The sequence below is a fragment of the Mytilus galloprovincialis genome, chromosome 7 (assembly GCF_965363235.1).
Source record: "Mytilus galloprovincialis chromosome 7, xbMytGall1.hap1.1, whole genome shotgun sequence".
Taxonomy (NCBI): domain Eukaryota; kingdom Metazoa; phylum Mollusca; class Bivalvia; order Mytilida; family Mytilidae; genus Mytilus; species Mytilus galloprovincialis.
Window position 1 is genome coordinate 10,873,281 of NC_134844.1, and position 25,747 is coordinate 10,899,027.

The 25,747-nt window shown below is 32.4% G+C and overlaps 3 protein-coding genes across 3 annotated transcripts in view; 1 reads left to right on the forward strand and 2 right to left on the reverse strand.

Moving 5' to 3' along the window:
• LOC143082289 (uncharacterized) overlaps window positions 1–10,758 on the reverse strand; it is a 91,784-nt gene extending 81,026 nt beyond the window's left edge. The window contains exon 1 of the mRNA XM_076257911.1: window positions 10,594–10,758. Coding sequence (XP_076114026.1) covers window positions 10,594–10,687 — 94 coding nt within the window. The 5' untranslated portion in view covers window positions 10,688–10,758. The remainder of the gene's footprint in view (window positions 1–10,593) is intronic.
• LOC143082286 (cysteine--tRNA ligase, cytoplasmic-like) overlaps window positions 1–25,747 on the forward strand; it is a 193,836-nt gene that overhangs the window by 90,054 nt on the left and 78,035 nt on the right. The gene's annotated exons all lie outside the window — the stretch shown is intronic.
• Window positions 11,502–25,480, reverse strand: LOC143082283 (DC-STAMP domain-containing protein 2-like). Its single transcript, XM_076257902.1, has 4 exons — window positions 25,364–25,480; window positions 24,256–24,951; window positions 23,458–23,555; window positions 11,502–12,882 (listed from the first exon to the last, which is right to left on the reverse strand). Exons 1-4 carry the CDS (start codon window positions 25,364–25,366, stop codon window positions 11,634–11,636), a joined length of 2,046 nt encoding a protein of 681 aa, XP_076114017.1. The 5' UTR covers window positions 25,367–25,480; the 3' UTR covers window positions 11,502–11,633.

The window sequence follows — 25,747 nt, forward strand, 5'->3', positions numbered from 1 at the left end:
TTAATCACAAAATAATAAGTCAAATGACCATCAGGCTGTCTCCGCTATTTCCCGCCAAGGAAATAAACTGAGTATTGATAAATAGAAGATTGACTGACCATTCTTGATATTATAGGAAGGGTATGCTTGTAGCTCAGTAGAATATCAAGTCAAATAATGACTGCTTTCTTTGTTTGTATTTCCTGCTGTAGGCAGGGTGTTCCTGTGCAACACCTCATCAATAGAACTAGTTACAATACCAGTACAAGTCACTTACAAAACCTTTGAATAGACTTATTAAGAAGGGATATAATTACGATACTGTTGTCAAGTCATTAAAGATTGCATATTTTGGCGTTAATATTGAGTCACTGATAAGGTCTTTGCGTCGGAACTAAACACATTTATTCTAAAAACAGTTGTTGGCATGACACGGGTTATGTTCTTCTCATATATGTTATGATGGTATGATACTAAACCCCTTACGGGAAGGATTGAGCCTGATGTTCATATGATGAAATCATAATCTTTCAGTCAGTTTAATTGAAGTCTGGAGCTGGCATGTCAGTTAACTGCTAGTAGTCTGTTGTTATTTATGTATTATTGTCATTTTGTTTATTTTCTTTGGTTACATCTTCTGACATCAGACTCGGACTTCTCTTGAACTGAATTTTAATGTGCGTATTGTTATGCTTTTACTTTTCTACACTGGTTAGAGGTATAGGGGGAGGGTTGAGATCTCACAAACATGTTTAACCCCGCCGCATTTTTTGCGCCTGTCCCAAGTCAGGAGCCTCTGGCCTTTGTTAGTCTTGTATTATTTAAATTTTAGTTTCTTGTGTACAATTTGGAAATTAGTATGGCGTTTATTATCACTGAACTAGTATATATTTGTTTAGGGGCCAGCTGAAGGATGCCTCCGGGTGCGGGAATTTCTCGCTACATTGAAGACCTGTTGGTGACCTTCTGCTGTTGTGTTTTTTTATTTTGGTCGGGTTGTTGTCTCTTTGACACATTCCCCATTTCCATTCTCAATTTTATTAGAGAATTACAGATACCCAACAAAACTATATCACAGTTTATTCCATGGGCTGCCATATTGGAATCTTTGCATAACAATAAAGGATATATGAGACAGCATCCTAACAACACAAAAGACATACTATCTCAACAATTAATGGACACAACCTAACAACACATAAGACATACTATCTCAACAATAAATGGACACAACATAACAACACAAAAGACATACTATCTCAACAATAAATGGACACAACCTAACAACACATAAGACATACTATCTCAACAATTAATGGACACAACCTAACAACACAAAAGACATACTATCTCAACAATTAATGGACACAACCTAACAACACATAAGACATACTATCTCAACAATTAATGGACACAACCTAACAACACAAAAGACATACTATCTCAACAATAAATGGACACAACCTAACAACACATAAGACATACTATCTCAACAATTAATGGACAGCAACCTAACAACACATAAGACATACTATCTCAACAATTAATGGACAGCAACCTAACAACACATAAGACATACTATCTCAACAATTAATGGACACAACCTAACAACACAAAAGACATACTATCTCAACAATTAATGGACAGCAACCTAACAACACATAAGACATACTATCTCAACAATTAATGGACACAATCTAACAACACAAAAGACATACTATCTCAACAATTAATGGACACAACCTAACAACACATAAGACATTCTATCTCAACAATTAATGGACACAACCTAACAACACATAAGACATACTATCTCAACAATTAATGGACACAACCTAACAACACATAAGACATACTATCTCAACAATTAATGGACACAACCTAACAACACAAAAGACATACTATCTCAACAATTAATGGACAGCAACCTAACAACACATAAGACATACTATCTCAACAATTAATGGACACAACCTAACAACACATAAGACATACTATCTCAACAATTAATGGACAGCTTCTGTATATAAGAATTACAGATACCAAAAGAACACAACAAAACCTTTTTCAGTTCAACAATGAAATGAATCAATAAGATGTATAGGACAACAATAATAGTATCCAGATCAGTATTTCAGAATTTTTAAACATCTAGTATCCCTCCCCCTCCCAAACTATACTATACTTGTACTTGGATCCCCCGTTACTTGATTTATATTTTACAGAACTCATATATATGATCAATCATTGAGCCCTGTTACATTTACCAAGTTCTTCCCGAAGTAAAGTTTGGAATGATGGGAGATTTCTCTTAATTGTCAGTAGTCACAGAAACTGAAGTTGATTGTAGCATAGATCACCGTAGACAATCAGCGGATAGAATCAGTCGGAAGGTTATATAGAACAATAACAGGAAGATAACGGAATGAATTAAAACACATAGATGATTGTTGGGAGGCTTGATTCAGGATATTACAAGTTTTCATTAGAATGTATTTCTGTAGCAATTGTTCTATTTCTTTAAAAATAAAGATTAAACTTAAAATGCAAATCACTTTTGGTTACAATGTATTTCACTGTTGTCTTATGCAGAAAATATTTAGATTTTTATCTAAAGTATAAAACTTGTAAATTTACAAATATAATGAGTACTTTGTTATTATATCAATACAGTGCACCCAATAATGTGAAATCTGCACTCTTTTTTTAAAGGCAGCTTTATTTATTGAGAAGCTCCACCCTGGGAAATGTCACTGTTAAAACACCCGCGAGTGTACTTCATGTTTCATGTTGCAATTTTCCATAGAATTTCCCACAGCATGTAGCATAGTGCTGTAAACTTGATACTATTGTATAAAACAATTTGTTTTAAAGTCATGACCTGTACTCTTGATGTAAAAATGTGGATCAGATATTATAATGTTGACATAAGAAGTCTAAAAATACATAATAATAAGGCTGTATTAAAACCACTGAGTTTGGCGTTACTTCTAGTGACACAATGGACCATTAACGCATGCTAAGTGTCGACGTCTCTAGTTACCAAGTGGTAATGGTGCAGTGTAGGATATCTGTGTAAATTTCCAAGTCCTAATTGTCAGGAGATTCCAATAGTTTTCACAGAATCGTTGCGACGTGTGAACAAAAATTATTTTTTTATTCAGATAATTCTCTCAATATATTTGTATGAACTGAAATGAATTTCTAATCCATTTAGACGGACAACAAGGGACTGAAGGTCTTCTCTTTGTTCTCCAGACAGATATTAATTACGTTCAGATTCCATATTTTTTCATTTAGACTTGACATGGAGATAAAAATATCAGTTTTTTGTTAGATGTGTAAAAGTATGATGCAGTCATTATTCTATTGAATTTGTAAAGGAGGTCATGCAGATTTCCTATCTTTATTTCTGCAGGTTTCGTGTCTGGGTTATTTTTGGACTATAGATCTTTATATAATCCTCTGAGGCCAAGTACTGTAATATGTGCTTGTCACCAATAATCCTAATTAAGGGGGTTCGCGGGTCTAAATCATTTATATAGGATTTCTCTATATTTTTCTATAAATGAACTTTATCTTATAGTTAATAGAAAAATAAAATAAAAAAGTCGGGTCACCGTTCATTTGCGCTCACAATCTGCTTTCGAAAGAAGCATACATTTTTGTAAAGGTGGTTTTTTTCTGTTGAAGTAATAGTAGAAATAAAGGTAATATCGAAATAAAAAAAAGAAATCGCTAAAATTTTACAATAATTTAGTTTAAGTACAGCTTATATGGAAATATTATTAAAAAAGATAGGTCACCGATGAGTTGAAAAAGATATTTCAATTTTAGAGCCAAAAAATGGCATTTTTCCACCAAAGGGAGATAATTTGAAACTTTTTCAATGATGTATACATTTTGAAAGTCATCTGGGGCCAACACGAATTGATTGTTTTGAATGATTTTTGTACCATATGATAAAGTAACAACTAAAAAAGGAAATAGATAAAATTTGTAATGAAAAACAAATGTTTGATTTTTCTGAAATTTTTATACCCTCGAGCCTCCTTTAAGTGTCCGTATTCCTTGATGTTTGTTAGGAAGTTTTTAAAGTTAGACTTCTAAATATCTATGTCTCAAAAAAACATTAATAAATCCCAAATTTTAAGATATTATTTTTTCGGCTCGGTCAGTTTGGCTCTCTCTCTATATATATATATATATATATAATTACTAGTAATAATTATAGCCCTTTAAGAAAGATATTTTATAGAAAATGGTGGATCCGTATAATACAAAGGCACTTGGTCCAAATATAAAAAATTAAGTGCAAGTAAAAATAGTTATGGTGTGTGTTCTTCGCCATGATATATGACACTAAACCATATCAAAGGTTAAGATAACTAAAATGTAACCTAATACCACACACATATCTCTAAGACAGACTTTAACATGATTGTAAAGATATGAGTAGATCCAACTTAATAATGCCATTGTATTTCATTCCTTAGTAATGTTCTTAACGTCTGTACTTGAGATGAACTTCATTTAACACCTATTAGAAATATGTAATCTGAAAATGGTTTATGTAATATTACATTTAAATATATTTGTGTCTAGGAAACTTTGATTTATACAGTGATTGGATAGTAATTTTGCAGTGCATATTTTAATTTGCTACAAATGCAAACAAACTTGTACATTGACACTTTCACAATGAGTTCAAAAAAAATTGTTTATGTTTATCTATAAAAAAATGTAAATATAAAAACATTCAATTAGACAAAAGACAATTGTTTAAGAATTGAGGTGTGTTTGGTTTTACATAGTTAAGATCTGTTTGTTTTCTTATTTTTAGAGGCATGTGGGCTAACTAAGGACACTCACTGATGTCATAGCCATTAGATAAAGTTTTATTACAAACATCTGGGCTAAATTCTCCTTAAGAAAATAAATGAATCTGGTAGTCACTGAGATAGAACCTGCTTTTTCTATCAAAACTTTACACAATTTGATTATATCCTCATTTTACCATCCAGCTGTATTTATCCTTACATAATCAAGGAATACAAAGTAAGGTTACATTATTTATACACAATCTTTATGTCATTTTACCCAGATTATTTATGAAGGTTTACACAATTAAATGAGAATTATTGGGTGTGATTGTAATGTATAGAAATATTGATTAAGGGGAGGGATAAACAAACATTCAGCTTTGTTATTCCTCTTTTCTGTTAAATCACAAAATTTTAGGAAGGAAATTTGAGTGTAGTTTTGAATATTGTTAGACTTTTAAGTGCACTATATACTTAATTACTATATTAACATTGCTTCAATCAGCTCTTCACCAAATGGAACTGAATATATAGCTTTTAGTTCATTCATTTGACTGTAATAAAACACACTCTAAAAATCTTTAAAACCAACAAGATATATAAAGTATATATAATTGAATAACAGGATAGCAGGTGCCCCTTTTAAATTAAATTTAAATGAGTAGATTTATTCACTTGCTTGACAATAGAAAACCATTAAACAAGGAAAATATTTTAATAATTGATTATAATTGTCTAATTTGATTAGTGAATATTATTAACAGAGATAGATAAGTACTATAGAAATACTTAAGTCACTCCAGTATCACATCAAATACTTCTTCTTATCACTGATAACAAACATATACAGATTCTTAGTATTTTCATGGCTAATATAAAACATAATTTTCTTTTATCTATGTAAGTGGTTGCATGTACTGATGTCATGACAATTATTATTTATTTTACAACTGCTTTTAATTGTAAAATGTGTTGTTGGTTAAGTCAATGTAAATATATACTTGATTCATGAATATGTTATATTTAATTTATTAGGGGGGATAAGTCTTGAAAATTGAGTATTTCAAATTTTAATATTCATCCCTCTTTCAAAAATTTGTTGAAATTACTTAGAACTCCGATAATATATTACTTTATTTCATATACAGACCTGTTATTTTAAGTATAAAAGTATCCATTTTCTAAAAGTGCTATCAAACTGAAACTAAATATTGTTGAGTCTGAGAATCAAATGAATCTATACTTCTATCATGTCTATATGGATATCTATTGTAATAATTTGTTTATAGGAATCAGTAGACTGTAAAAAGTGAGATGATTGAATTTGTTGTTACAGTAATCTGAGGGGGCACCTGTTTCTGATACATCAGTAACTTAGCTCTACTGGATCAAATCTATATACCTTCTTAATTCTCCTAATATTCATATTTTACTAGTAAAAGTGTTTTTGTGAAGAACTCTGTCAAATTTGACCTGAGAATATTTTTTACATAATTTACTGAATGACTTCTGTGATTCGCTAAATAATCAACCAATTTTTTTCCACAAAAGTAGGGGGCAGGGCCCTCCTGGATCCATCTGTGCTTACTTTATTAAAATATTAAAAGATCATTTCATATGAAATTAACTTTTTAGTGATGACAGCTGACATTTTCCTTCTCTTTTAATTTATTTAAATACTTACAAAACTTATAACTAATTATTAAAGATTAATCGTGTCTGGCGTTTTGCACGTTTTGTCTTTTTGTGAATTAAAAGTCACAATAAAGTTCTATAAAAAAATAGCAAATTATCATTTAAAGATCATGATAAAGTTCTATAAAAATTAGAACAAATTATCATTAAGATGTAACTGTTTGTGTGGTCTAGTTTAACATTGGTAATAACCAGAACATTTATTGTATTTTTATAACATAAAACGAAATCTCCCAATTTTTTTCCTGAATCCCCTATGATAACTTTGCCTATCTTAACTGATATATAGGTATATGTACTGACGATGTTTGTTCCTGTGTGAGTTCTTCTAACAAAGCTAATTTAACCAACAGATATTTAAAAAAAAATGGAAACTTTATATGACACGACAGAATTTTTACACACCAAGCAAAAAACAGCTATTTTGGTAAAAATTTAAAAAAAAATAAATTCTGAATCAGTTAATTTTGAAATCTGTGAACTTTTTATAAAATTGGCATAGTTGGCAATTGAACTAAATGTTATTTCAGCAAGATGTTTATATGATATTGCAAAATTTTGCTTATTGGTATAGGCACAGTTACAAATAATTACAAGTATTAGACATAAAAATAAAGTGATGTGGTAGGATTGCCGGTGAGACAAATATACACAAAGTTCAAATGAAGTGGATATTAGCAATTACAGGTTACATTGTACAGTCTTCAACAATGCTAAAAACCTGTACTCAGGCTTGGATCCAGGGATGGGGTGTGGGGGGGGGGGGCGGAGGGGGGAGGGTTACGGGGGTTGGAACCTCTTTTTTTGGGACAATCAATGCATTTGAATGGGGACATGTAGTTGAACCCCCCTTTTTATAATGGCTGGATCCACCCCTGGTACTGTATAGTTTGCTTCAAAATATCCTGTCATTTTAAATGCGAAAACAGTTCAATTGATAAAACTTACAGCCTAATTTATAACAAATAGTGTTATGAAAAAAAAATATGAAAGACATGAACTAACAACTGACCACCTGAACTGCAGGCTCCTAACTAAGGATAGACAAATAAGGAATGTGGGGAGTTAAAATCACAGTTTTAAAGTTTCCCTGTTATACGTTCATGGTGATTTATAGAAAGTGAATTGCTTGTAGATCTGAGTATTCATTTAAAGTTTTCCATGCATACTCATTCTTAATGGTAAATTTTTATATTTGAAAAAGAAACCGAAAAAAATTTTATTCACTTTTCATGCATTTGATATTAGATTAGAATAAAAATAATAAATTGGTTTTATTGTCAAGCAAGTTGTATATAGATTTATACATGCAAATATTCATCTCAAGAACAAAAGAACAAAAAACAAAAGCAAAGAAAGTCCCATCGATTTGACGGAAGCTTTCACAAAAAGATTGGTTTTGTGTTACGTTGTCTTTGTATGATTTAAACTCTAAGAAGACTAAGACATACAACGGTTTTTGATTAGTATGTTTTGAAGTCTCAGTTCCCAATTAAAGTCAGCCATACCAGTGTGTTAAACGGAAATGAAGAGTCCTAATGCTGTTACCTTTAATCAAGTCAAACGTTAAAGTTAACGCTAAATTGATCGACGATCTTCGAGTATTTTCCTATTTATTTATCGATTGAGAGTTTAATCTATTTTCTCCATACAATACATGGGATATGATCAGGTTGTACGATGTCCTACAGCAAGACTCATGCTACACTCCGGATGCTAAATTGAAATTTTACCGTACAAATTCATACATTTACAACCAACAGGAAGCTAATTTTTTAGGACCAGGTGGTTGTGTTATGTGGATTTATTTTCAGTATGACTATAATTAGGTTGATTTTAGCCATTGATTTTTCATTCAATTTAGAGAGAAAAACAAATAAAAGTATGACATCGGTTATATAGCTATGATGGATGAATGTAGATGAATTTTCCCTTGTTACTTGTAATTTTACTTCCTGAGTAGCATATTTACATATGGACGTGTTTGAAACCAATAATCGGCATGGTGTGGTGTATATAGTGGGGTTTGAAGTTGATAATCGGCAGGGTGCTGGGTATTTAAAATTGGTATGTTTCACTCTTTCAAGATAGCAAAATCAGGGAAAAAATTTGCCATTAGCTATTTTAGGAATGACAAAAGGGTAGCTTTTAAAAATCAAAAACGAAATCAAACTCTCGCACTGTTCTGAATTTACCTTCATTCTTTATTAAAAATGCTCAGAGACAAAAGTTCCAGCAGCCAAAATGAATTTGAAAAAATGGATAAATAGAAATAGAAGGAACCTATATAAACCTCTTGCTAAATGTGTTTTTATTATAAATAACATGGTCAATCTTTTTATTTATATCAACTGGGTATAAGAGAGAGACATTACCATATGTTGTTTTTATTAGTATACATTTGTAAAATTTATGTTTAGAGAATGGTCATTTTCATTTATTTAACATTGTGATTTGATTTATGAATAAATTAATAAACCACATCCTTTCTTTTCCTTTTGATAAAAAAAAAATATTCCAGATTGTAAATTCAAGTTTTTTTCTTATTTGTGTGTGTGTGTGTGCGTCTGCTGAAACTCCATATGAATTTATCATTGATACTTTATTAAAACAAAATAACATATTTTGATATTCTGTCAATAGAGATAATCTAAGATTAAACCCTGATGAAATAAACTAACCCTAAGTGTTAAGATTTAGATATTGATGTTGCTTATTGAGTCCTGTGACAGCTTATGACTTAGAATTAAAAGTATATTTATCATAATTTTATGTTTTTAACCTTGTTACTATTTTCTATTGTAGGTAAGTTAAATGGACACTGGTCAGAAAATGAGAAGATGGGAATGGCTGACAGGTTTATACTGAGAATTTATTTATATCCAGTAGTACTGGAGTATCAAAGATTGCAAAGTATTTGACATTTTATTAAAGGCCTGCAAACATATCTACAAACATCTCATTAAATGGAACCAAAATTAAGGTAACAAAACTACTGAACACTAAGGGAACTCCAAAGATTCTTAGACCTAGATGTCTGATGATCACCCAGTATGTATCAAAGCTCTAAATGTAACCATATACTGTCTTTGTAATGTGTCAACAATAAGCAAACCCCATATCATAAAGTAAGCTATGACATGACATAATGTGGAACTATGTATTCAACTGACATGACAAAACAGTCATGATGTTTAAAGGAGAATTTGATAGACATTTCCTTCAGACTTTAGTTTTGCAAATTAAAACATTAATGTGTTAACCTTAGCCCTGTCATTATTCTACAGTATATTTACTTTTAGATTGCTTCAATTTATTCTATTTGCATCTAGAAAACTGTAAATCAATTGGGAACCTATTTTTTTGGTTTGTCATGTTATAGTGTCATTTTAAACCGTTCTATCCAAACATTACCAAGGAACTAAACGTTTGATCAGCACTCTTGAGACTCGTCAGTCCTTATGTGGAATAGAATAACGTTAAAATACATATTTAATCAATAGTCTGCAAAATAATAACAGGTGTAATATTATATTTATGGTTTCCATGGTAATCATTTGTAATTTTTCTAAATATGGATATTATACTTTTATATTTCTGTCGATTATCAGTTATTACTGAGATCCTTATATCACCTGCCATTATATCCAATCTTCTGAATTTTTAACCTCTGTCATAGTGAACAGTTTTCAGTTTAATTTGTCTCTCTTTTGAAGTAAAACAAAATATTTAAATGTAAATAGATCTAACTATTTGATTAACAATGTTGATAAACATTCAGAAGTATTTGTCAATATTTAAAACTTTACCATGTTTTTTACTCCAAAAAATACCTATTGGCAACTTAGCCTCTTTTTTATGAGGAAAATTAAGGAAATTAAAATCTGACTGTTTCAGTTAAGTGACTTTGATTAAATGTTTTTTTTTCAAATAATAAACAGCATTTCGTCATGATTTGATTGTCTTTTTTTCTGAATTTATTTTCATTTTATTGGGGACAGAATCACAAAACAGTAGTTAAAATTTCCTGATGTAAATAGATTGTTTTTAATAGTTTTAATTGATCCAATTAAATTCCAATTGATGTTGTACTTACACGACAGTGCTTCCCACATGTCATCGTTCCTATTGGGAGTCGTAAAGTCCACAAAACAAAGAATAAACACCAAAAATAATGTGATTAAATCCATCTAGGTAAGGTTTTCCATGTGTATACTACTCTGACATTACAGCATGTGCTTTGTGGATAATTATAGGACAGATTTATACATGCAAACATCTACAGCCAATCAGATCGCTTCATATTGTTGACACCTTTAAACACAATGAAAAACATTTAAGCTAGACAGAGTTGTCTCCCATACGACAGCTTCAGGCTTAAATTTATTAGATTAAGTTTTACTTAAATTTAGATTATGTACTTTTATTGATGTAGTTTGTGAATTAGTGTTTAAATAATTTGAGATGATGCTTATTACAAATTTTTCTTACATGTTCTTTTAACATGAGAAAACATATCATGTACAGGGCTAATCAGAGGGATGTACTTAACTTTGGTTGGATTGTTGTCTCTTTGACACATTCACCGTTTCAATTCTCAATTTTGATAAGTGGAAATAGGTTTGTGACCTGAAAATAAAATCTGATACTTTGTTTTGTTATTTAACAAATGCATAGAATCAATTTAATACAAATGGAATATCTGTTTATACTTGATGCATAATATCTTTTTTTTGCATCTTATGATCTGAAGGCTTGTACAAAGAGAGACAATTCTAATATAACTTAAGTTTCATATTCTTTTTTAGTAAAAAAAAAAAATTAAATGTTTTGAAATATTTGATTACTGATTGCACTATCAAAGAATATGATTTTTAAAAAAGAATTTTCTGCAGTTTTTTCCAGTCACCTTCATGCTGGGAAATTTTTTTTTTTTAAATATATGTGGGTGAACTAAATTTTTTTGGAAAGTAATTTTTCTGTAAAAATGCAAAGAAAAAAAAAGAAGATATACAGTATTTTATGTGTTAATATACAGTTTTCCAAATATATTGTTGAACATGATGTTTAGTCTTGATTAAATCTTAATTATACAAGTCAAGTAAATATCAGATATGTATAATAAAATCTGTGCTTTCATTTTCTACAAATAGGACAAATACGTTCAAAATCATAAAAGCATTCCAAACAATACGTTCCATCACAGTCCATGTTTTTACATGATTGTAATGTACAACTGGATTTTTGATTAGCTCCACAGTTCATACAGAATTTTAGAACCGTTTTTTCCACTTTAAAGTAGGGACATATTGCAGATAACATTTGTTTTACAGACATTTCCTGTTCTGTAATTTTTTGTTTCTTTAATGAGGTAACATGTTGTTTAATGAATGTGTGCCTTCTCTTGCGGTTGTAAAGGATTTTCTTCTGCAGAAATGCAATACGTTCTTTTTCCTGTTCAGGATAGTAGAAGGCACATATTTTACGATTGTATCTTGCTCCATAGGCTTGCAGTAAAACCAGGAGAAGAGCAGCTGCATAAGCTGAACAAAGAACTGGAATGTCCGTAGCATCTGGAGGTGTAGGACTTGGCAGGCATACAGTTGTATTATAGCTAGCTTCGTATGTGTTTTCAATGTTAATGTTATTTATAAAAGTGTTGATTAAGGTAGCCATTTGTCCTCCTCTGACCTTTAGGTTTATTTTACTTTTTCCAGTGACCTCTACATTTACCTGGCCATACCTGTTTACAAGGAACAATATGTAGAACAGTACGTAATTAAGGAACACAATCAGAGCACTCAGTAACACGTGTAGGAGGAGCTGAGAAATACCCATCAAACTCTGACTTCTTTCTTTTGGAGACATCATGAAGGATGTACTATCTGTGTAGAGTTTCTTTTCCTTCTTTTGAAGAGGTAACACACCCTGTTGTCCTTTCTCTCTTGTTTCAGAATCATAACCTTTAAACTGGGAAGTTATGTAAATGTTATCAAATTCATCCTTCGCCAGATAATTTTTCAAATAAAAAAATGATTGGGTTAGGAGCAACAGAAGGGAAAGAGCTAAAAGTTTGCTCATTATTTCCACAATGTGAGTAAATGTAATTTTCTTGTCTGTCAGAGCGGCATCAACCTCCGCTATCAATTCTTTAGCTGTTTTAGAAGCATTATAAACATTGTCAATTTGAGACTTCTTAATGATGTTCAATTGAAACCATTTATTGACTTCCTTGACCAGATTGACGGCAGATTCGGCTAGTTTCTCAGCTGCATTATCAAGTGTTTTGACTGGTGAACATACAAAGGATGGTTTGACTATAACACAGACCTGTTCTATATCTAGGATTTTACAGATAGGTGTTAAATCTAATCCTGGAACATGCCTGCAAAAAATGTGACAGCTACTGTAATTTTTGCTGATTGTTATTTTCCAAAAATCAACACATAAACTTTTCATACAGACTAATCATATTGTTTTTGATCTATTGAGTCTTATGATTGATTTTGCACTTGAGAACTATTGAGTTTACCATTGAGAACTATTGAGTTTATCATTGAGAACTATGAGTTTACCACTGAGAACTGTTGAGTTTACCATTGAGAACTGTTGAGTTCACCATTAAGAACATTGAGAACTATTGAGTTTACCATTGAGAACTATTGAGTTTACCATTGAGAACTATGGGTTTACCATTGAGAACTATTGAGTTTACCATTGAGAACTATTGAGTTTACCATTGAGAATTATCATACCTCAGTATGTTTTTTTTATACAAAAAATAATGGAATAGTTGTGCTATTTCAATCCACAGACTATATGCCAGTCAATAGTTTTAAAGACTATTACCCCGGTTAATAGTTTCATAATCATCTTTCCCGTGCTTTTTCATCCTTATTTTTCATTGGACAATAATGATGTCATTGACTATTTTGCTTGGCAACGTCAAACTCCAATATTGTAAACGGTATAATCTGTTTGTGTCGATTGTAATTTCACTTACAAGAAGGTCCGAGAACACAATTAATTCGTAGTGCATTTCTTTTAGAACATAAATGAAAATTAAAAAAATCCCACCTGCGCTTTCTCAATGAAATTTTTACAGTGTGTTGTACTACTTTTGGGACAAATTATATCAAAAATATAGAAAACTTCATCGCCTCTAACTCAAAATATGGACAATTTTGTGTTTAGAGTGTCTTGAAATCTTTTGACAGCTTCCGAAGTGCTAATTTTTAACCTTTTTCAGCTGGACCAAATCACTACTTTCCTGTAAAATTCTGGACCCAAATTTTTTTACAGTGTAGTTTCAACCCCCTACTTACAATTTGAGGCATTAAACATGGAGAAATAAATTTGGAAGGGGTATAAAAATTATTGGCAAGTAACCCACTGTTAACACTAGGGACTATATTCGTGAACAACGAAAATCAAGGGACGACAATTGTGGTCTCGGACCTAATAGGATAGAAAGAGTTGACAAATCTTAAAAAAACTTGGTATGACCAGAGCTTAATAAATTATAACACTGCTTGCAAAGTTTCATAACAATAGGATATATATTATAGACAATGTGCTAAATTCTATACTCATCTTTGCGTGTTAAATTTTGACGTTAAAATTGAATAATTTCAACTATCAACATTTTGGGATTTGAAAATTAAAATATTGCAAAAAAATACTTTTTAGATGCCCTAATATATCATTTATTATGTACTAAAAGCAATAGAGTACTCATTTGATTTATCAGACTTAGCATAATTATTCAAAAGTCAAATTTATATCAGCCTGGGCCTAAAAATTGAGGTTTTTCAATGAAAGGGGGCCTTACATGAAGATGTAATATTTTCCAGCAATTTTAAATTTGTGAAACTTTTTGGTTATAAATAATCCTTACATATGTATTAAATGTACTTTAAATGGAAAGAAAAGTCACAAATAACATATCATATTATTTTAAAAGGGTCTTAAGCCAAGTAAGACTGGAAAGAAATAAGGGTCAATTTTGGCCGTGCCACATATTTACATTAAAAAATGCATATTGAGGCTATAAGAAATAAAAAATTGTGTCTTTTTATCATTTCTATACTCATGTGACATGATACAACAAATCTGAGCCCAAAAAGGCTCTTGCAATTAACTTTTCTTACAGACAGTATGGTCTGATACAAAGATTTTTGCCTTTTTAATGAAAAACTTGAATGCAATTTTAGTCTCAACAGGCTTATATCTAAACCACTTGCTATCCTACAGAAGAAAAGAAAGATATTATGTGAGATGGAACAGGTACAATAGACATTGTAAAGTGCTTTTGATACAAATTTAGTGAGGTCTTTATTGTGGACTTCAAATTTTATGTACCAAGAACCCCACTATTGACTTCATCCAAACAGGGCGTTAGACAAGGGTCATTTATACAACACATTTTGTACATATTGTCTGAGATAATGTTCTTTTCTGTAGATTCTGAGTTCATAAACAAGTAAAAGAACTAGATAAAGGCATATAAACACAAGTATTGACACATGAAAACCTGTCAGATAAAAAGTCAGGATGCCATGTATGCATCATTATTGAAAAAGCCTTAAAATGCCTATTTTGACCATAAAATGCCAAAATTGGTCATTTTTGCAGAAATTCTATAAAATAAAAGTTTAAATCCTTTAGTTTCATGCTATTTGACAAATTGAAACCATCAAATCATTTAGGGAAGTTGCCAAAGTACAGATTCTATATTTACAGACTTCACCTCTTAGGTCCGAGAACACAATTAATTCGTAGTGCATTTCTTTTAGAACATAAATGAAAATTAAAAAAATCCCACCTGCGCTTTCTCAATGAAATTTTTACAGTGTGTTGTACTACTTTTGGGACAAATTATATCAAAAATATAGAAAACTTCATCGCCTCTAACTCAAAATATGGACAATTTTGTGTTTAGAGTGTCTTGAAATCTTTTGACAGCTTCCGAAGTGCTAATTTTTAACCTTTTTCAGCTGGACCAAATCACTACTTTCCTGTAAAATTCTGGACCCAAATTTTTTTACAGTGTAGTTTCAACCCCCTACTTACAATTTGAGGCATTAAACATGGAGAAATAAATTTGGAAGGGGTATAAAAATTATTGGCAAGTAACCCACTGTTAACACTAGGGACTATATTCGTGAACAACGAAAATCAAGGGACGACAATTGTGGTCTCGGACCAGAAGCAATTATAATAGAAAAGAGAGAAAGATCTAAAATATAGGTCCTTATTCACAATATGGGTTCGGTCGTTGTATTCTAAAAGTGAATTTGCGTTTGGTGTACTTAAGCTTAAATTTATCATATGTACGGAAAATTTAACACAAGTATTTCTAGTCTTTATTGCAATTAATGAAATATTTACAAATACAAGAAGAACTATAAAAAAAAAAAAACGTATATTTCATCTTGTGCATGCCAAGTTACTAGTATGTGACATTCTTTTTTTCTTTTCTTTCAGATGATATATGTACACTTTTAGAAAATTAGTTAATGTGGTATATAAAAACACTTAATGACTGTGTTGTTCAGTATAATAAAACACCTAATGACTGGTTGTGCTGGGTAATAGCAAGTTTGTTGTCTCTTCGCATACCAACTATTGCTCTCAGCTTTGCCTCGAGCAATAGTTGGTATCTCAGGGACAACAAACTTGCTATTACCCTCACACCCAGTCAATAGGTGTATACTGTTGAGTTTACCATTGAGAACATTGAGAACTATTGAGTTTACCATTGAGAACTATGAATTTACCATTGAGAACTATTGAGTTTACCATTGAGAACTGTTGAGTTTACCATTGAGAACATTGAGAACTATTGAGTTTACCATTATTGAGAACTATTGAGTTTACCATTGAGAACTATTGAGTTTACCATTGAGAACATTGAGAACTATTGAGTTTACCATTATTGAGAACTATTGAGTTTACCATTGAGTTTACCATTGAGTTTACCATTGAGAACTATTGAGTTTACCACTGAGAACATTGAGAACTATTGAGTTTACCATTATTGAGAACTATTGAGTTTACCATTGAGAACTATTGAGTTTACCATTGAGAACATTGAGAACTATTGAGTTTACCATTATTGAGAACTATTGAGTTTACCATTGAGAACTATTGAGTTTACCATTGAGAACTGTTGAGTTTACCATTGAGAACTATTGAGTTTACCATTATTGAGAACATTGAGAACTATTGAGTTTACCATTATTGAGAACTATTGAGTTTACCATTGAGAACTATTGAGTTTACCATTGAGAACTATTGAGTTTACCATTGAGAACTGTTTACCATTGAGAACTGTTGAGTTTACCATTGAGAACTATTGAGTTTACCATTATTGAGAACATTGAGAACTATTGAGTTTACCATTATTGAGAACTATTGAGTTTACCATTGAGAACTATTGAGTTTACCATTGAGAACTATTGAGTTTACCATTGAGAACTATTGAGTTTACCATTGAGAACTATTAGTTTACCACTGAGAACTGTTGAGTTTACCATTGAGAACATTGAGAACTATTGAGTTTACCATTATTGAGAACTATTGAGTTTACCATTGAGAACTATTGAGTTTACCATTGAGAACTATGAGTTTACCATTGAGAACTATTGAGTTTACCATTGAGAACATTGAGAACTATTGAGTTTACCATTATTGAGAACTATTGAGTTTACCATTGAGAACTATTGAGTTTACCATTGAGAACTATGAGTTTACCATTGAGAACTATTGAGTTTACCATTGAGAACTATTGAGTTTACCATTGAGAACTATTAGTTTACCACTGAGAACTGTTGAGTTTACCATTGAGAACATTGAGAACTATTGAGTTTACCATTATTGAGAACTGTTGAGAACTATTGAGTTTACCATTGAGAACTATTGAGTTTACCATTGGGAACTATATGAATATTTTCTTCTAAAAAGAGGGGGAGATTTGTTTTGATTTATCTTGAATTAAACTAGAGGCTCTAAAGAGCCTGTGTCGCTCACCTTGGTCTTGTGCATATTAAACAATGGACACGGATAAATTCATGACATAATTGTGTTTTGGTGATAGTGATGTATTTGTAGATCTTACTTTACTGAACATTCTTGTTGCTACAATTATCTCTATCTATAATGAACTTGGCCCAGTAATTACAGTGGAAAATATTTTCTAAAAATTTACAAAAATTTATGAAAAATGTTAACTAGAGGCTCTAAAGAGCCTGTGTCGCTCACCTTGGTCTATGTGAATATTAAAGAAAGCAGATGGATTCATGACAAAATTGTGTTTTGGTGATGGTGATGTGTTTGTACATCTTACTTTACTGAACATTCTTGCTGCTTAAAATTATCTCTATCTATAATGAACTTGGCCCATTAGTTTCAGTGGAAAATGTTAGTAAAAATTTACAAATTTTATGAAAATTGTTAAAAATTGACTATAAAGAACAATAACTCCTAAGGGGGTCAATTGACCATTTCGGTCATGTTGACTTATTTGTAAATCTTACTTTGCTGAACATTATTGTTGTTTACAGTTTATCTCTATCAATAATAATATTCAAGATAATGACCAAAAACAGCAAAATTTCCTTAAAACTAACAATTCAGGGTCAGCAACCCAACAACGGGTTGTCCGATTCATCTAAAAATTTCAGAGCAGATAAATGTTGACCTGATAAACAATTTTACTCCATGTCAGATTTGCTCTAAATGCTTTGGGTTTTGAGTTATAAGCCAAAAACTGCATTTTACCCCATGTTCTATTTTTAGCCATGGTGGCCATCTTGGTTGGATGGCCGGGACACCGGACACATTTTTCAAACTACTAACCCAAAAGATGATTGTGGCCAAGTATGGATTAAATTGGCCATGTAGTTTCAGAGGAGAAGATTTTTGTAAAAGATTACTAAGATTTACGAAAAATGGTTAAAAATTGACTATAAAGGGCAATAACTCCTAAAGGGGTCAACTGACCATTTCAGTCATGTTGACTTATTTGTAAATCTTACTTTGGTGAACATTATTGCTGTATATAGTTTATCTCTATCTATAATAATATTCAAGATAATAACCAAAAAGAGCAAAATTTCCTTAAAATTACTAATTCAGGGGCAGCAACCCAACAACGGGTTGTCCGATTCATCTGAAAATTTCAGGGCAGATAGATCTTGAACTGATAAACAATTTTACCCACGTCAGATTTGCTCTAAATGCTTTGGGTTTTGAGTTATAAGCCAAAAACTGCATTTTACCCCATGTTCTATTTTTAGCCATGGCGGCCATCTTGGTTTGATGGCCGGGTCACCGGACACATTTTTCAAACTACTAACCTAAAAGATGATTGTGGCCAAGTTTGGATTAATTTGGCCAAGTAGTTTCAGAGGAGAAGATTTTTGTAAAATATTACTAAGATTTACGAAAAATGGTTAGAAATTGACTATAAAGGGCAATAACTCCTAAAGGAGTCAACTGACCATTTCAGTAATGTTGACTTATTTGTAAATCTTACTTTGCTGAACATTATTGCTGTTTACTGTTTATCTCTATCTATAATAATATTCAAGATAATAACCAAAAACAGCAAAATTTCCTTAAAATTACTAATTCAGGGGCAGCAACCCAACAACGGGTTATCCGATTCATCTGAAAATTTCAGGGCAGATAGATCTTCACCTGTTTAACAATTCTACCCCATGTCAGATTTGCTCTAAATGCTTTGGTTTTTGAGTTATAAGCCAAAAACTGCATTTTACCCCTATGTTCTATTTTTAGCCATGGCGGCCATCTTGGATGGTTGGCCGGGTCACCGGACACATTTTTTAAACTAGATACCCCAATGATGATTGTGGCCAAGTTTGGTTTAATTTGGCCCAGTAGTTTCAGAGGAGAAGATTTTTGTAAAAGTTAACGACGACGACGGACGACGACGGACGACGCCGGACGCCGGACGCCAAGTGATGAGAAAAGCTCACTTGGCCTTTTAGGCCAGGTGAGCTAAAAATTAACTATAAAGGGCAATAACTCCTTAAGGAGTCAATTGACTATTTTGGTCATGTAAACTTATTTGTAGATCTTATTTTGCTGAACGTTATTGCTGTATACATTTTATCTCTATCTATAATAATATTCAAGATAATAACAAAAAACGGCAAAATTTCCTTAAAATTACCAATTCAGGACAGTAACCTAACAACAGGTTGTCCGATCCATGTGAAAATATCAGGGCAGATAGATCTTGACCTGATAAACAATTTAACCCTGTCAGATTTTCTCTTAATGCTTCGGTTTTTGAGTTATAAGCCAAAAACTGCATTTTACCCCTATGTTCTATTATTAGCCTTGGCAGCCATTTTGGTTGATTGGCCAGGTCACACCACACATTTTTAGCTCACCTGGCCCAAAGGGCCAAGTGAGCTTTTCTCATCACTTGGCGTCCGGCGTCCGTCGTCGTCCGTCGTCGTCGTCGTCGTCGTCCTGCGTTAACTTTTACAAAAATCTTCTCCTCTGAAACTACTGGGCCAAATTTAACCAAACTTGGCCACAATCATCATTGGGGTATCTAGTTTTAAAAATGTGTCCGGTGACCCGGCCAACCAACCAAGATGGCCGCCATGGCTAAAAATAGAACATAGGGGTAAAATGCAGTTTTTGGCTTATAACTCAAAAACCAAAGCATTTAGAGCAAATCTGACATGGGGTAATATTGTTCAACAGGTCAAGATCTATCTGCCCTGAAATTTTCAGTTGAATCGGACATTTCGTTGTTGGGTTGCTGCCCCTGAAATGGTAATTTTAAGGAAATTTTGCTGTTTTTAGCTCACCTGGCCCAAAGGGCCAAGTGAGCTTTTCTCATCACTTGGCGTCCGTCGTCCGTCGTTGTCGTCGTCGTCCGTCGTTAGCTTTTACAAAAATCTTCTCCTCTGAAACTACTGGGCCAATTTTTACCAAACTTTGCCACAATCATTATTAGGGTATCTAGTTTAAAAATTGTGTCCGGTGACCCGGCCAACCAACCAAGATGGCCGCCATGGCTAAAAATAGAACATAGGGGTAAAATGCAGTTTTTGGCTTATAACTCAAAAACCAAAGCATTTAGAGCAAATCTGACATGGGGTAATATTGTTCATCAGGTCAAGATCTATCTGCCCAGAAATTTTCAGATGAATCGGACATTCCGTTGTTGGGTTACTGCCCCTGAAATGGTAATTTTAAGGAAATTTTGCTGTTTTTGGTTATTATCTTGAATATTATCATAGATAGAGGTAAACTGTAAACAGCAAAAATGTTCAGTAAAGTAAGATCTACAAATAAGTTGACCCCTTTAGGAGTTATTGCCCTTTATAGTCAATTTTTAACCATTTTTCGTAAATCTTGGTCATCTTTTACAAAAATCTTCTCCTCTGAAACTACTGGGCCAAATTAAACCAAACTTGACCACAATCATCATTGGGGTATTTAGTTAAAAAAATGTGTCCGGTGAACTGGCCAGCCAACCAAGATGGCTGCCATGGCTAAAAATAGAACATAGGGGTAAAATGCAGTTTTTGGCTTATCACTCAAAAACCAAAGCATTTAGAGCAAATCTGTCATCAGATAAATTTGTTTATCAGGTCAAGATCTATCTGCCCTGAAATTTTGAGATGAATTGGACAACCTGTTGATAGGTCGCTGCCCCTGAATTGGTAATTTTAAGGACATTTTGCTGTTTTTGGTTATTATCTTGAATATTATTATAGATAGAGATAAACTGTAAACAGCAAAAATGTTCAGCAAAGTAAGATCTACAAATAAGTCAACAGGACCAAAAAGGTCTGTTGATTTCTTTAGGAGTTATTGCCCTTTATAGTCAATTTTTAACCATTTTGTAAATCTTAGTTATCTTTTACAAAAACCTTCTCCTCTGAAACTACTGGGTCAAATTAAACCAAACTTGGCCACAATCATCATTGGGGTAATTAGTTTAAAAATTGTGTCCCGTGACCTGGCCAACTAACCAAGATGGCGGCCATGGCTAAAAATAGAACATAGGGGTGAAATGTAGATTTTGGCTTATAACTCTGAAACCGCAGCCTTTAGAGCAAATTTGACGGGGTAAAATTGTTTATCAGGTCAAGATCTATCTGCCCTGAAATTTTCAGATGAATCTGACAACCTGTTGTTGGGTTGCTGCCCCTGAATTGGTAATTTTAAGGAAATTTTGCTGTTTTTGGTTATTATCTTGAATATTATTATAGATAGATTAAACTGTAAACATCAATAATGTTAAGCAAAGTAAGATTTACAAATAAGTCAACATGACGGAAATGGTCAATTGACCCCTAAGGAGTTATTGTCCTTTATAGTCAATTTTTAACAATTTTCATAAAATTTGTAAATTTTAACTAACATTTTCCACTGAAACTACTGGGCCAAGTTCATTATAGATAGAGATAATTGTAAGTAGCAAGAATGTTCAGTAAAGTAAGATGTACAAACACATCACACATAGACCAAGGTGAGCGACACAGGCTCTTTAGAGCCTCTAGTTTAAACAAGTTACCCCAATGATGATTGTGGCCAAGTTTAGTTTAATTCGGCCCAGTAGTTTCAGAGAAGAAGATTTTTGTAAAAGATTACTAAGATTTACGAAAAAATGGTTAAAATTGACTATAAAGGGCAATAACTCCTTCAGGGGTCAACTGACCATTTTGGTCATGTAAACTTATTTGTAAATCTTACTTTGCTGAACATTATTGCTGTTTACAGTTTATCTCTATCTATAATAATATTCAACATAATAACCAAAAACAGCAAAATTTCCTTAAAATTACCAATTCAGGGGCAGCAACCCAACAACAGGTTGTCCGATTCATCTGAAAATTTCAGGACAGATAGATCTTGACCTGATAAACACTTTTACCTCTGTCTGATTTGCTCTAAATGCTTTGGTTTTTGAGTTATAAGCCAAAAACTGCATTTTACCCCTATGTTCTATTTTTAGCCATGGCGGCCATCTTGGTTGGTTAGCCGGGTCACGCCACACATTTTTTAAACTAGATATCCCAAAGATGATTGTGGCCAAGTTTGGATTAATTTGGCCCAGTAGTTTCAGAGGAGAAGATTTTTGTAAAAGATTACTAAGATTTACGAAAAATGGTTAAAAATTGACTATAAAGGTCAATAACTCCTAAAGGGGTCAACTGACCATTTTGTTCATGTTGACTTATTTGTTAATCTTACTTTGCTGAACATTATTGCTGTTTACAGTTTATCTTTATCTATAATAATATTCAAGATAATAGCCAAAAACAGCAAAAATTCCCTAAAATTACCAGTTCAGGGGCAGCAACCCAATAACGGGTTGTCGGATTCATCTGAAAATTTGAGGGCAGATAGATCTTGACCTGATAAACAATTTTACCTCATGTCAGATTTGCTCTAAATGCTTTGGTTTTTGAGTTATAAGCCAAAAACTGCATTTTACCCCTATGTTCTATTTTTAGCCATGGCGGCCATCTTGGTTGGTAAGCCGGGTCACGCCACACATTTTTTAAACTAGATACACCAATGATGATTGTAGCCAAGTTTGGTTTAATTTGGCCCAGTAGTTTCAGAGGAGAAGATTTTTGTAAAAGTTAACGACGACGGACGACGGACGATGGACGCCAAGTGATGGGAAAAGCTCACTTGGCCCTTCGGGCCAGGTGAGCTAATAAAAATTAACCTATGCACCAAAAATATTTCCTGATGCAAATATAGATATTGAAAATTGTTAAAATGATGAAAGTTTGGTCAAATGAAATGTAAAAATTGTAAGAAAATATATTGATACAACACATACAGAAGTAGAATCTAAGTTCAGGAAAGTTTGAAAATGACCTTAATTTAACCCCCAACAATAGAGAAAAAATCAAAGCTCTGTGAGACATGTAGGACTACTAATGATACTTACTTCTTTACATCATTAAGTGTATTCTTACAAGCACTGTATGCTTTGTTGAGCTCCCTCACACAGTCATAATACACACCATTCATTACTCTATCACACTCCTGTAAATATATAAAGTAGGACTTAATACATATGTATCTGAATACTTATTGTTATTTACACTGCAGGATGAATGTACAAAATGTTAAAATACCAAAAATGTTGAAGTCAAAGATGATTTTTTTCAAAATCACAATCTACTATTATAACTTTTCTGGAGGCTTTCACTGAATAACTATTCTACATGTGAAGCAATCAGTTTACCACTTATTATTTTTACTTGTGAATCTGAATACACTGCAACACTGGCTTATTATTTAACCTCTGAAACTTTACATATTTGACTTTTTATTTCTGCACAACTTACTTACTAGCTATATTAAGTTTACCTGTGAAGCTGTTTATTATGCTCCACTAGTATCCACTGCCTCACTGGACACTGGCTTTCAACTTACTATGTTACAAAATATCAACTTCATCACTGAATAACTATTTTACCTGTGAAGCAATATCAATTTCATCCCTGACTTACTTCTTTACCTGTGAATCTATATTATCTTCATCCCAGACTTACTATTTTACCTGTGGAGCTCAGGCCACACTCATCATACTGACTTACTATTTTACATGAGAGCTGAAGACACTCGATACACTGACTTACTATTTTACCTGTGGAGCTCTGGCCACACTCATTATACATTATACTGACTTACTATTTAAATGAGAGCTGAATACACTCAACACACTGCCTAATTATTTTACCTGTGAAGCTGTATCCAGTGCACCACTCACTAACTTGACACCATTTTTAACAGCAACAAGAGCTTTATAAATTGGTCCTATGGCTTTATCTATTGCTGTTCCTAACCTCTTTATATCCTCTGCCTGTTTACCTAAAGCTTCCTTAATCTGCTCTATTGGTACCTGGAGCTGTTGTCTGAGAGAGTGTGACTGATTCTGAAAGAGTTCAGTACTACAGGCCATACTTCTTGACACTTCTGAAGTGTTTATAGAGATGTTTTTGATTGGTCTTGATAACAGGAGTCCCAATATAACTGCCAAGATGGCTACCCTTCCTCTACCAGTAAATAGACTAGGGATCATCAGTACCACGATACAGCGGACATGGACAGATAGTGCTAGACCTAGACATGCTAGGGCTGTGACTCCAATAGATATATACCCAGCTATATCCAAGGCAAAACCAAAACTGTAGATTAGCAGAACAAACAGTATTCCACCAGTCAATATTCCAGAGAAGATACCAAATATAGCCTTCAGGCAGGTAAATTTATGGCGGTCACTTTTAAATAGTTTGTCAGGAAATGTATGGTGGTCACTTTTAAATCTTATGGCATCATTGTATGAGGGTGGGTCGTCAGCCTTTCTCTTGATAGATTGAAGTTTCAAACTCCCTGGTGTTTTGTCTGCATGTGTCATTCTCAGTTTCCTTTCTGTCTGTACAAAAAAAACCCAAGACTTTTTACTCTTTGTCAAGTTGAACCAACTTTAGCTTTATGTTTTTAGATTTTCTGGTTTCTTCAAATGATATTTACTCAACCATAATAAAAAAAATTTTTTTATTAAATATAATTAGATGGAAAGTATTTAGAAGAAAAGCCTTTGCTATTTTTCAATTTCTTTCTTCCTTAGCAATAACCATTTAATCTTTACAGCTTGCCATATTACTCACTTGTATATATGATTTAAGATTTCTATAACTGTCCCTATATGTCTATTTCTGGTAATTTATTGTTGTAAGGTTACCATCTTTTCTTTCTTTATGTTATACCCTTATCTCTTTTTGGTAAGGCAAAATCAAATAAAATCAAATTTAATAAAAAATAAAATAATAAAATAATCAGCTTACCATCTGAAGCAGTTTAAACTGCAGGAAAAACTTTAATGTGATATATGAATATTCATGTTTAGTCAAACAGTGTATGTATTGATGATCAGTGAAATTCAGGAAATAGACAATTATATTAATGACCATGTAACATAAGGTCATGTGATATGATTAACAGTATCACAATTAATATTAATTATTATTCCAAATAAAGCATTGTTAATAGTCACACATGAGTTCTTTGGTCCAGGATGATGGACAAATTACTAATTGGCACTCATACCATATCTCCTTAATATTGTATTGAAATCATACGTTGATTTTTTCACACATAACCTAATATGTACTCTGGATAAAATTGGATAAAAAAAAATCAGGTTTTTACATGCTATTATGGCTATGCTA